The sequence below is a fragment of the Equus quagga genome, chromosome 12 (assembly GCF_021613505.1).
Source record: "Equus quagga isolate Etosha38 chromosome 12, UCLA_HA_Equagga_1.0, whole genome shotgun sequence".
Lineage (NCBI taxonomy): Eukaryota > Metazoa > Chordata > Mammalia > Perissodactyla > Equidae > Equus > Equus quagga.
The window spans coordinates 27,918,722-27,930,868 of record NC_060278.1 but is presented as its reverse complement, the minus strand read 5'-3'; the positions used below and the strand labels follow the sequence as shown (position 1 = coordinate 27,930,868).

Sequence of the window (12,147 nt, the reverse complement as noted above, 5' to 3'; positions counted from 1 at the left end):
GCTGTACCTCACTGCCCTCTGCTCACATCTACCTGCTCATTGTACAATCAGGGGCTTCTCTTCTTCCTCCAGGGAGAACCTGGCGAGTTCCCCCTTTGAGGACAATGTTCTCTGCTTGGCAGCTCCATGTCTGGGCAGACGTGGCTGACCGCGGCTTCACCCAGCAGCCTCACACCAAGTGGACTCCACCTGACCCAACTTTGAGGGAGATGAGGGCCTCTCCCTCCCCCACTGAGCAGAGCCCCCTCCCACGTAGAAGCTGAATGTGCTGGATATGTGGGCTGGGGGCTGGCGCAGGGGTCACTCCTGGTGAAGCCTCAGATGTGGTTTGAGTACTTTTTCCATTTCCAAAGCCCCAGCCCAATGCCCTGACCTTCCAGCAGCTTCCCTGAGCCCCCTCTGTGCTTCCTAAAGACCTCCTCTGCTCACACAAGCTCACGTGGGTTCTGCTATTGCAACTGAGAATTTCATCTGGATGGAGCACGTTCAGAGTTGTCCCCTTGACTTGCTGAGCTGCCCTAGATGTGTTTTCCTGACTGAGAGGAAGGGGCTCTGTGCCCAGAGGGAGAGGGAGCAGGCAGGAGCAGCCAGGCCATGCCCTCCTGTCGCAGGGAGCAGGGCCTGGCTGCCGACCTCAGAAGCTGGATCATGGAGCAGGAGGTGGCGGGAGGCATGGACAGGGCCAGAAGCAGGACCATAGCCTTGCGGTGAATAGTCTGTATAGACTGTAACGAGTAGTCTTCTATCTTTGGAAAAATGTGGAAGAATTTCCTTTGGATAAATTCCTGGGATCAGCACTGCTGGGTTATAGGTGGGCCTGTGGGACCTGATGGGTCCGTGAGCTCTTCTCCCAGAGTCCTTTCACACTTCCATCCCGGGGGCCCCTGCTTCCTCACCAGGACTGGTCTCACCAGACATAAAAACAGACAAGTGGGGGCTGGCCCGGTGGCGCAGCAGGTAAGTGCGCACGTTCCGCTTCGGTAGCCCAGGGTTCACTGGTTCGGATCCCAGGTGTGGACATGGCACCACTTGGCGAGCCATGCTGTGGCAGGCGTCCCACATATAAAGTAGAGGAAAATGGGCACGGATGTTAGCTCAGGGCCAGTCTTCCTCAGCAAAAAGAGGAGGATTGGCAGCAGTTAGCTCAGGGCTAATGTTCCTCAAAAAAAAAAAAACAAAACCTATAAGTGATGGTGACAAATGGCATCTCCCTAGTGCTCACATTTGAATGTGTCGTTAGCAGGGAGGGAGCATTTCTGACATTTATGGCCACGTACATTGCTTCTTGTTTAAACTGCATGTGTTTGTTCTTTCTCCCTTTTTAAAACACTGCTTTTTGAGACCTGTTGGTACCACAGGGATGTTAAAACTTTCTGTGGCCTTGGGTTCTGAGGAATGCTTTCCTAGTTTTGGTTTGTCCTTCCACTGGTGACATTTTCCTTGTTTTGGGTTGGCTACAGAACGGCCAGCTGTTTATGGCTCCTGGCTCTCATGTGGCGCTTAGAAGAGTGGTTTCTACCCTGAGATTTAGAATATTTCTATTTCTTATAAAGGCTTCAGTTTTCACATACAACCTTTGGTTCATCTGGGATTTCCGTTTTAAATAAAAAAGTATTTTAAATTAAAAAAAAAAGCCAAAATTAATTAGTCCCCTCTTAAAATATGTGGACGGGCACAAAAAGCGACATCTAGGACTCCATTTATATGAATAATCCACACTAGGTAAAGAAACAGAGGGACAAAACAGGGTAGCCACTGCTGGGGGTGTGGGGAAGGGATGGACGAGAAGTGACAGCTTGGGGTACAGACTTTCCTTTTCAGGAGAGGAACGTAGTCTGCGATTAGATAGTACTGCTGGGTGCACAGCATGGGGAAGTACTTAATGGCTCTGACTTGAACGATTTAAAATGATTAAAAGGTTAGATTTTATTTAATCTAAATTTTAATATGTTTAAAAAAATGAAAATATAAAAGAGAAAAATACAATAAAATAAATTTTAAAAAAATGATACCATCAGAGGGGAGAGGAAGCAGGCTCCATGCTGGGTGTGGCTCCGGAGCTGGCACTGAGGGATGCCAGGAGTAGCTCCAGCCCCACAGGTGGTAAGAGATGCAGGCTGGCCCTAGCACCAGAGTTTCTGCTCGGACCGGCTGTGCACTTAGCTCTAGCTGTGGGCCTGCTCCTGGAGGTGGGGCCAAATCTAAAGACGGAAATGCCTCTAACTCTCGAGAAGCTTTGCTTCTGCAGGTCTGCAGCTGGATCCAGCTCTCGACATTGTACGGGGAGCTGGTGCTGGAGCCAGTGCCACTCTGGAGATGGCACTGGAGCTGCAAGAGGAGAAAAGATCAACATGACTGCCTTCCCATGTGCCTTTCCAAAGACAGAACACCTCCCAGTGCCTTCTAGAGAAGCTGCAGCCCAGGACCCCACAAGAGGAAGTCTTCCCAGACTGCAGGCCACCTGATGGGTGGTCTGAGGCCAGTGTTTGCTTCTGGCCCTACACCAGCCCCTGGGGGCTCGTCCTTCAGTGGTCCAGTAGGGATCCCTCCTCATATGCTCACATGCACCCGTCCCTGGCCTCCTCACCCTTGGGCTCTGCCTCACTGGGCTCCTGGTCATCCAGCTGGGTCAGGAGAAGGTGGGCACGGTGCTCCAGGTTCAAGCCAGGCATGGTGAGCTGCACATAAGCCACAAACTGCTTTAGGGCAGTCAAATCCACAGGCTGACAAAAATCCTCTGGATGCTGGTCCAGCCAGGTGCCCAGAAGGAGCGGACCGTGTTGGAGGTAGGCAGGTGGGCAGCAGAGTCAGAGGCCTGGCCTTTCCTGCTCACACACCTGCAGTACCTGGGCTCTTGTGCCAGCTCCTACCCATCCAGAGGCCAGCCCCACTCCAGTGTACCCCCATTTGGCTGTCTAGGCAGGGGCTACAAAGAGTGTCTACTGCAGGAGCCCAGATCAAGGGTCTGACCCCTGTCCCCTTCCTCAGGGAAGCCTGACACACTTCTCTGTCCCTTTCATCACAGGAAGGCAAATTCCACAAAGGCAGGCAGGGGCTGTACCTGCTCCATTCATTGCACTGGCTGGTACACAGTAGGTGCTGCAGAAATATGTGCAGGAGGAGGGAACATGCAGAGTGTGTCCTGCCCAGCCTTCACGGGCCAGCGTGGCACCTCAACCTGCAGCTCATGCACCAACATGCTCCCTTATTCTCTGTGGCTATGTGTGGGGCTCGTCTTCCCACCAACACTGTTCTCAGGAATGGCAGGCACAGCCAGCCCCAGCCCCAGGTGCAGCTGGGCTCAGGGGATGGAGGTGCAAGGCCGATGTGTGAGCAGGGTGCCCCCCACACATCCTGTCCTGGGCCCCAGGATCAGGGCAGAGGGCGAGCAGGGCTGGGAGGGGCTGTGGTGGGGATAGATTCTCTCAGGGGCCAGCTCTGAGCCCCCAGCCTCCCCTCTGCTCCCTGAGGCAGCTCTCTGACTCCTCTCCTGCAGGAGCAGACCCAGACCTGGGCCCTCTAGTGGGAATCAAAGCAGGTATGGAAGCCAGGGTCTGCCCAGGACCCCAGCCTCAGCCCTCAAATGTCCCCCACTGTGGAGACAGGAGCCCTCTCTCTTGACCCAAAGCCCACTCACTTCTTTACTAGTTCCTGGGATCTGTCATCCTTCTGACCATGAGGGCAGAGCAATCCATATCTCAAAGAGGCCAGCAGGGCGTCATATTGAACATCCTGTGTCTTCTGCCTGCTCTGATGTCTGGTGGGACTGGCTGACTCCTCGAGTTGAATGGAAGCCCCAGAGGGCAGGGAGCTTTGTCTGCTCCGATCATTAAACTAGGCTAAGTGCCTAGAAAAGTACCTGTACCTACTGTGTGCACTTAATAGATAGACTGTTGACAGAATGAACCTTCTCAGACATCTGAGTGTACCTGGGGCCCCTCAGCCAGCCCCCAGGGATCCCTGCTCTGGCTACACCCAGGATGGGCTCCCCCACACAGAATGTGAAACCTCCTTTACAAATGGGAAACAACTTTGCTGAAGGCCACGCGATAGGTGAGGCTTGAGGCAGAGAGCTTCCTCACGGGGGAGAGGAAAATCATAAATAAGGACAACCACAGCCCTTGGCATCCCTTCCCACAGGGCCAGGCCCAGGGGCAGCACTGTCCAGGGCATATCCCATTCACTTCTGGCAACAACCTAAGAGTTTGGTCCTCTTAGCAGTCCAGTTTTCACATGAGCAAACTGAGGATCAGAGAGGGGAAGTGACAATCCCAAGACACACAGCTAGGAGGTGCCTGAGTGACCACTGTGCTGTAGAGGGGGGAAACACCTACCTTTTGAAGAGCAAACCATGACGTGCTGGGTGCTGGCGAGGTTGCAGTAGGTGGACGGGCAGGTGAGGACACAGGCGCTTCTGCTCTGGAGGGCAGGCACCTGGTGCTCCACCAGCTTCTCCAGCCGGCCTGCCTTCACGGTCTCCAGCCTGCAAGTCTCACCCAGGTTCAGGGCCGACTGATTCTGATGCTGAGGCAGGACAAAGGAGGGACGGGCCAACAATATGAACAGTAGCAAAACGCAAAAATACCCATGGCCGTAACGTGAAGAGAAAGCAGTATATAGAGAATTTTCTCAGATATTTCCACACGTGCATTAAAGTAATTTTGCAAGTGGCCAGGGGTAGGGGCTGATGGGTGGAGGCAGAGGAAGGGAGCAGCCCCCACTCCTTGGGATCGGGATGTGGCCACTCAAGGGCAAAGCCCTGTGTTTGTAATCCCCAACCACCTGATCCCACACGGGGTGCCTCATGTTCCCCTGCAACACACACACACACACACACACACACACACACGGCCTCCCAGTCTCCCTGTCTGCACCACGGGGACCATTCTAGCATTTACTTCCTAAGGATGTCATCAGGCATATGAGAGAGAAGACCTATGAAACTCGTAGGGTGATATATATGGTTAATACACAAACTTAGAGATGGGAGAACGACAAAAAGGAGGGGGACGTAGCACAGGATACAACTCAAAACAGGCCTGGGTTCTGGTCTGTGATCTCGTGAAAGTCACTGTCCCTCTTGGCCTCATTTCCTAGTCTGTCTATCCCATGGGAGGGTTGAAATGAAATGAAATTCAGATATTATCCTCCTCTGGCATCAAACTTCCAATGACATCTCATATTCAGAATCAGGCCCAAGAGACTCATCTCGGCCTATGTGGTGGGCAGCCACAATGGCCCCCAGAGACCTCTGTCTCCTGGTCCACATGTGCTTGTGTAATCCCTTCCTTGAGGGTGGATTCAACTCAGTAACTGGCTTCTAACCAATAGAATATGACAAAAGTAATGGCTATCACCTCCAAGAGGATTTACAAAGAGTCTGAACTTCTGTCTTGATTGCTTTCCTGTGCTTATCCCCCCAGCTCCTGGGTTCCCACTGCAAAGAATCAAGAGAGGGCTCTGATCAACGATCAGCTGACTGAAAAGAACTGAGGACTGTGGGTCCACAGTAACTCGTCAATGAGCTCAAAAGCGCATCCTGCCCCCGTGGAGGCTCAGGTGAGAGTGCAGCCCCAGCCTCCTGGGAGGCCTTGAGGCAGACGCTCCCAGCTGAGCAGAGCCTGGATCCTGATCACAGAATTGTGAGATAATAAATGTCTGTTCCTGTAAGTGCTAAGTTTGGGTAATGTTGTCACACAGCAATAGATAACTAGCACTTTCTTCCAGGCCCCAGGGTCTGCCCCTGCCCTCCTCTCCTTCCAAGCTCACTCTAGACACATCGGCTCCTTTCTCAGCTCGTCTCTGGCCCAAGTCTCTTCTGCCGCAGAATCTCTGCCCCTTTGGGCTTCCAGCTGGCACGCTGTTCTCAACCTTGTGCAGGGCTGGCTGGTTAGAGAATAAACGTCCCCATGGAGGCCTTTCAGCCCCAACCCGGGGCCTCCCCTCCCTCTAGCACGCTGCTTCGTTTCCCTACAGCACCTGCTCTTCTCTTTCACGTGGATTTGCTTTCGTGGTTTTGTCCACCTCCCCCTCCAGGCTGTGAGCTCTTGGAGGGCAGCCACCATGTTGGTCCTTTCCGCACCGCCCCCTGGCCTAAGGAGGCCCCTGCTCAGGGCGGGTGCTGGGGAAACAGTTGCTGAATGAGAAGATCTCAGAGTCTCCTCTCGCATCTGAGCAGCTCACACTGTGGGCATGGATGCTAGTAACAAAAGGTGCATGTTGGGTCGGAGACAGGGGGAGGCCCAGAGGGACCTCTAGGCATCCCTTCCAGGCTCCAGTTGCTCTGTTGAGCACAGTGGGCACAGCCGCCCCCTGGTGGTCAGCGTCAGCACTGCAGGCACAGGCAGGAAACCCGAAACTAAAACACACCTTTGTTTGGGAGTCATCAAGGCAGTGGGGTTCCCAGGCCCCAGGGGGCAAAGGAGCAGGACTTGCGGGCTCCAGGGGGGATGAGGACCTCGGATCCTCCATGTCCCCCAGTTTCCATACACCATCCTGGGGTGTCCAGATCATTCACGAGGCCTCCACACCCCAGCTAGGGCAATGACTCCGTTCACTTCCAACTGAGGACCCCAGGCTCCTGCAGGGTGATCCGGTCCCTGGTCCCACCAAGAGCAGTCCAGTGTTCTGCCATGTTCCGCAATACCCAGGTCCTCCGCCCCAGGCCCCCAGGCTGCCCTTTGTTCCCAGAGACCGCAGGGCGTGCAAAGCATTTACTAGACTCAGCACAGAGGGCTAGCGATGGAGAACCAAGGCCAACAAGCTCTTCCACGAGCCTGTGGGACCCTCGGGGTCCCCGCCCCAAGCACGTCAATTTCTAGAGGAGGAATCAGCTCTCTCCCCATGCAGTGGGTGTTGGGGTCTCACCCTCGTCCCGGGCGCCCTGGGGACGGCCCGGCCCAGCCGACCCTGGGAACTTCGGGACCCCAGCCCGTCAGTCCGACATCTCTCCCCTCCAGATGCTGTGCTCCCCGGGCGTCCTGCTGGGAGACCCGGTGCCCGCCCTGGTCCTGCCTGGGTAGCAACGCCTGGCGCGTGCGCACATCCACTCCCCGACCTCCGACCTTCCTCCTCCAAGGATGTGGGTGGGCCCACCGGCTACAGTTAACCGGCGCATGGGCGCCCCCATCCAATCCGGGCGTCAGCTGTGGGGGCGTCCCTCTGGAGCCGTGGGGCTGCCGCAGACGTCCTGAAGCATGGAGACGGTAGAGAAGATCCCTATCCTGGGATTGGGCACCTGGAAGGTGAGCGGGCCTCCGAATCGAGGAGGGCCGGCGCCTTTCCTTTCCGCATGCGCTCTGACGCGGAGGGGCCACCTGCGGGGCCACCCACGCGGACACCCGCAGGGACCCCTGCTGCAGCCTTGACCCGGCTCAGCTAGTCGCCCGTACCTCCCTCTGGGCCTCCTCCTTTGTGTTTGAAAGATGGACTTTTTAGATAGATTTTCTGAAAATGGAGGTCTCCCTGTGGTATTTTCATATGGAGGCTGTAGGGGAGCAGGACATTTCCTCTTCCCAATGTGGGTTCGTCTGGCTGGAGAACGAATTAAATTCACATGAGACAGAATAGCAAGAGAAAATTAAACAAAGCTTTATGAGGAACCATGGCCCGGGGCCTTTCTTCCCGAAGGAAGAAAGGGCACCGAAGAAGTGGGGTACACATAGTGGTTATATACCCACAAACAGGGTGTTTCACATGTGATTGAAATGTCCCTCCCACAATAGTCACAAGATTGCCCTGTCGGCACAGTGCTTGATGGACACAGCAGGTAGTGGGTCTGCTGTCTCAGAGGGCGTAGCGGGAGGCAAGTCGATTGTGTGGAGCTGGGCTGTCACAGGTGAGCTCAGCAATCAGTTCCTAGCCTAAAGAAAGATGCTTAATCCTTAAAGAAATGCCAAAGTTGGGAGGGGGAGGGAAGTTAGTTAGAGGAGGTTACCAGACTAGCACAATAAAATACAGATTCAAGTCCTTGCCTTTTATTGATTAAGAGTTTTTAGAGAGAAGGTCATCGCCTTTCTTCTTCTTGGTACAGAGGGGGAGGCACCTTTTACAGATAGAAATTTACTTTACAAACGTAAATGTGTCCTAACAAAGGGCAAGTTCCATTCCTCCTTCCCTGTCCCAGTTTATCAAAAGCAATCAGCCTCAAATAATCCTGATGCCAAAGAGACATATCTTGGGGTGGCCAATTCCAGGTCCCCACAAGGCCAAATCATAATTATTCAGAAAGAATGTTTGGGAAAGCCCGGAAGAAAAGGTTGTGAGGCTTGGGTAAGGGCAGAAAGATTGACAGTCACCTAACTAGATCAGAACAGCAGCCAGCCTGGAAGATGAGAAAATGTTATCTGGATTGAAAGGATAAGGAAGCGCTGACATTGCCAACTGGGTTGTAAAAAAGGAACTTTGAAACTTTATCTCCTTCCCTGTGCAAAAACACGATAGTGAGATCACGCTGGAACTTTCTCTGCTTGGGACTTTCTAATTCTTGTCAGCGATTAAGACACAGCACTAACTAAAAAGCCTTTCACATGTGCTTTTTTTTTTTTAATTTAGTCTTCTTTTTTAAAGATTTTATTGTTTTCCTTTTTCTCCCCAAAGCCCCCCAGTACATAGTTGTGTATTCTTCATTGTGGGTCCTTCTAGTTGTGGCATGTGGGACGCTGCCTCAGCGTGGTTTGATGGGCAGTGCCATGTCCGTGCCCAGGATTCGAACCAACAAAACATTGGGCCGCCTGCAGTGCAGCACGTGAACTTAACCACTTGGCCATGGGGCCAGCCCCTTAACTTAGTCTTTAATAAAAAGATGTTCATTTAAGAAGTCACTTAGGAGGTTATTGGATGAGTAGGAATTAGAATGACCAACCCCTGCTCATCCAATTATTATTTCAGTTATTTCTTCTATCCACTTGTCAACTGTTAGAGGCCAAGGATGTAATTTTATTCCTTGTGGTTCTCAGCATCTAGCCAAAGACATACAGTAGGCAGCTGTTCCGTAAACACTGGGTGGGTTTAAGTGTTTTGAATTTCTTGCCTAACTTTAATTCTGTCCTTTGTCTGCTGTGTCGTCTGCACACAGCTCAGTGTGCGAGTCCACACCTGTGTTCTTGTACACAGGGTAAGGAAAAGCTGTGAGAACTGTTCTGAAGGGGCTGAGATGTTCATTTGTGGTTATTGTTAGACCTCAGGTGCATAGAATTGGATTAATTGCGATCACCCTTCCCTGATCCATGCAAAGGCTTGTTTTATTTAGTTACTTTGGATGATGTCACATCACAAATCTACCATTAGCTGTCTCTTGCCCAAGAGATAGCTACATCAACAACCAACCACAAAAACTTGGTGGCTTTACAACACCGTGTGGTTCGTTACCCCTGCACTAGGCGGTCAGCTGGGCAGCTGTGTGGGTCTTGGCCCGACTCTCTCACACGTCTGGGGTTTGTCAGGTGTCACTTGGGACCGTTGTGGCTACTCCCCCGCTTGCCTGCACTTGCCTCTTCTCCTCAAGCAGGCTGGTCTGGGAATATTCCCATGGTAACGGCCGAGGCAGAAGAGAGCAAGGGGGACTAGGTGGAGCGCGCGAGGCGTCCTGAGGCCTGAGTTTCGAACCCGCCCCTCTGCTGCATTCTCTTGGTCCAAGGAAAACACAAGGACCGCCCAGATTTGAGAGGTGGAGATGGAGCTCTGACTGGGCCTGTAGAATCGCGTTAAATCTATAGGTCAACTTGGGGAATTGACATCTTTATGACATTAAATCTGTCTTTCTACAAGCATGGTATATTTCTCTGTTAATAAATTGTCCTAAATATATTCCGTCACTAATTATCTCTTCATATGGTTTTTCCTCTAGAGAACACCTACTTCGTTTGTTGGATGTATTCCTGGGTGCTTGATGGTCTGTTATGCTATTGGAAGTGACACTTCTCTGAAATTATGTTTTCAACTTGTTTGCTGTTGGTGCATAGAAAAACAGTCGTCTTTGGTATGCTCATCAAATTTCCAGCCACTTTGCTAAACGATACTATTGTTTTAACTTGCCTATAGATGCTTTTGGGTTTTCTACATACATGATCTTATGCATCTGCAAGTAATGATAGTTTCATTTCCTTTTTTCCAATCCTGAAGTCTCAGATTGCTTTTTCTGAGCTGCTTGTTCTGGCTAGGACCTCCACTGCAGGGGCCCTTCTTGCTTTGTTCCGGATTTTAAAGGGAATGCTTCTGCTGTGTCCAGGATTAGGATGATGTTTGCCCTAGGTCTTTTGGTTTGTTTGTTTTTATTCTTGATTTTGTCATTGCTGTTGTTTTAAACATGGATATTCTTTATCAGGTTAAAGAGTTTCCTTCTTTCCTAATTTATTGAGAGTTTAAATCATGAATGGGTGTTGAATCTTAGCCAACAGCGATTGAGATGATTTTCTTGTTTTTTAATTTTTTTTCTCTTTTAATCTACTAATGTGGTGAATTATTGTGGATTTTCTAATATCACGCCATCCTTGGCTATCCAAGATAACTCAATGTGGGTGGGTATATTATTTTTCCATATGTATTATTGCATCCAATTTGTTATTATTTTACTTAGGAGTTTTACAATTATATTCATAAGTGAAATGAATGTGTAACTTTCCTTTCAATATTTTTGTCTGCTTTCGATTTCAGGGTTATGCTGGCTTGGTAGAAGGAGTTGGGAGTATTTCCTCTCTTTGTTTTCTCTGAAAGGTTTTATGTTAAATTGGGATGATTTCTTTCTTGAAAGTTTTATAGAACTGTGTGTGTGTTTAACTAATTGCTTCACTTTTTAAATAATTATAGGACAGTTCAGCTTTTATTTCTTCTTAAGCTTTCCTATGAATTTTTTCACTTTGTTTCATTGTTCTAAATTGTTGGCTTATAGTTATTGATAATATTTTCTTAGATTTTAAATCTCTTACCTTTATGTGCTGGTTTTCATTCATGTCATGAAAAGGAAAAAAGGTCTTCTCAGTCTTGTCAGAAGTTTGTCTACTTTATTAAGGTTTTTCAAAGAAGTGAACTCTGGCTTTGTTGATTTTCTCTAGCATATCTTTATTTGATGTTCATTCTTATTTATTTATTTTTTTGTGAGGACTATTCGCCCTGAACTAGCATCTGTGCCAGTCTTCCTCTCCTTTTTTTTTTAATAATTATTTTAAATGAAATTTTTTTTTTCCCAAAGATTGGCACCTGAGCTAACAACTGTGGCTGATCTTCTTTTTTTTTTCTTCTCCCCAAAGCCCTGCAGTACATAGTTGTATATCCTAGCTGTGAATGCCTCTGGTTGTGCTATGTGGGACGCCACCTCAGCATGGCCTGATGAGCGGTGCCATGTCTGTGCCCAGGATCCAAACTGGTGAAACCCTGGGCTGCTGAAGCGGAGCACGTGAACTTAAATATTCAGCCACAGGGCTGGCCCCTCTTCCTCTACTTTGTTTGTAGGTCATTGTCACAGCATGGCTGACAAGTGGTGTAGATCTGTGCCCAAGATCTGAACCGGCAAACCCAGGGCTGCCGAAGCAAAGCGTGCCAAACTGAACCACTAGGCCACAGGGCCGGGCCCTCGTTCTTTTTTTTTTTTTTCTGCTTTATCTCCCCAAACTCCCCCTGTACATAGTTGTATATCCTAGTTGCAGGTCCTTCCAGTTGTGGGATGTGGGATGCCGCCTCAATGTGGCCTGGCGAGCGGTGGCATGTCTACGCCCAGGATCTGAACCCTGGACCGCCGCAGTGGAGCATGCGAACTTAACCACTCGGACACAGAGCCAGCCCCAGGGGCCCTCATTCTTATTTTCATTTTCTCTTTCCTTCTCATTTCTTGGTGGTTCTTTTTCTAATTTAAGATGGATACTTGGTTCATTAGCTTTCAACCGTTCTGAATCTGTTGCTTAATAAATGAAGATCATTATACTGTTACATCTCATGGGCTCCCTGTGCAGTTCAAGTGTGAAAGTGCTTTGTGAGCTATGACACCCTCTGGGAGTGTTCGGTCACATGGTGTCGTGAGCCTTTGCCACGCTTTTCCCTCTAGTTCCAGCCCTTGTTGCTTGAGCACCATGTCTACAGGGAGCTGCTTCTTCTCTGAACTTCCGCTTTCCCGATGGAACCCACACTGTGCCTGTGGGTTTGGGCAGATGCTCT

At 50.4% G+C, this 12,147-nt stretch overlaps 1 protein-coding gene across 9 annotated transcripts in view; it reads left to right on the top strand.

Annotated features, from left to right (window-relative positions):
• Window positions 1-12,147, top strand: part of AKR1E2 (aldo-keto reductase family 1 member E2) — a 35,756-nt gene that overhangs the window by 11,492 nt on the left and 12,117 nt on the right. For 5 of the 9 annotated variants that reach the window (XM_046679491.1, XM_046679492.1, XM_046679489.1 and 2 more), the window contains 4 exons: window positions 2,249-2,794; window positions 5,424-5,559; window positions 6,960-7,244; window positions 9,848-9,979. In XM_046679491.1, coding sequence (XP_046535447.1) covers window positions 7,197-7,244; window positions 9,848-9,979 — 180 coding nt within the window. In that variant the 5' untranslated portion in view covers window positions 2,249-2,794; window positions 5,424-5,559; window positions 6,960-7,196. The remainder of the gene's footprint in view (window positions 1-2,248; window positions 2,795-5,423; window positions 5,560-6,959; window positions 7,245-9,847; window positions 9,980-12,147) is intronic. The other 4 variants (XM_046679490.1, XM_046679497.1, XM_046679494.1 and 1 more) reach the window with 4 other exon arrangements.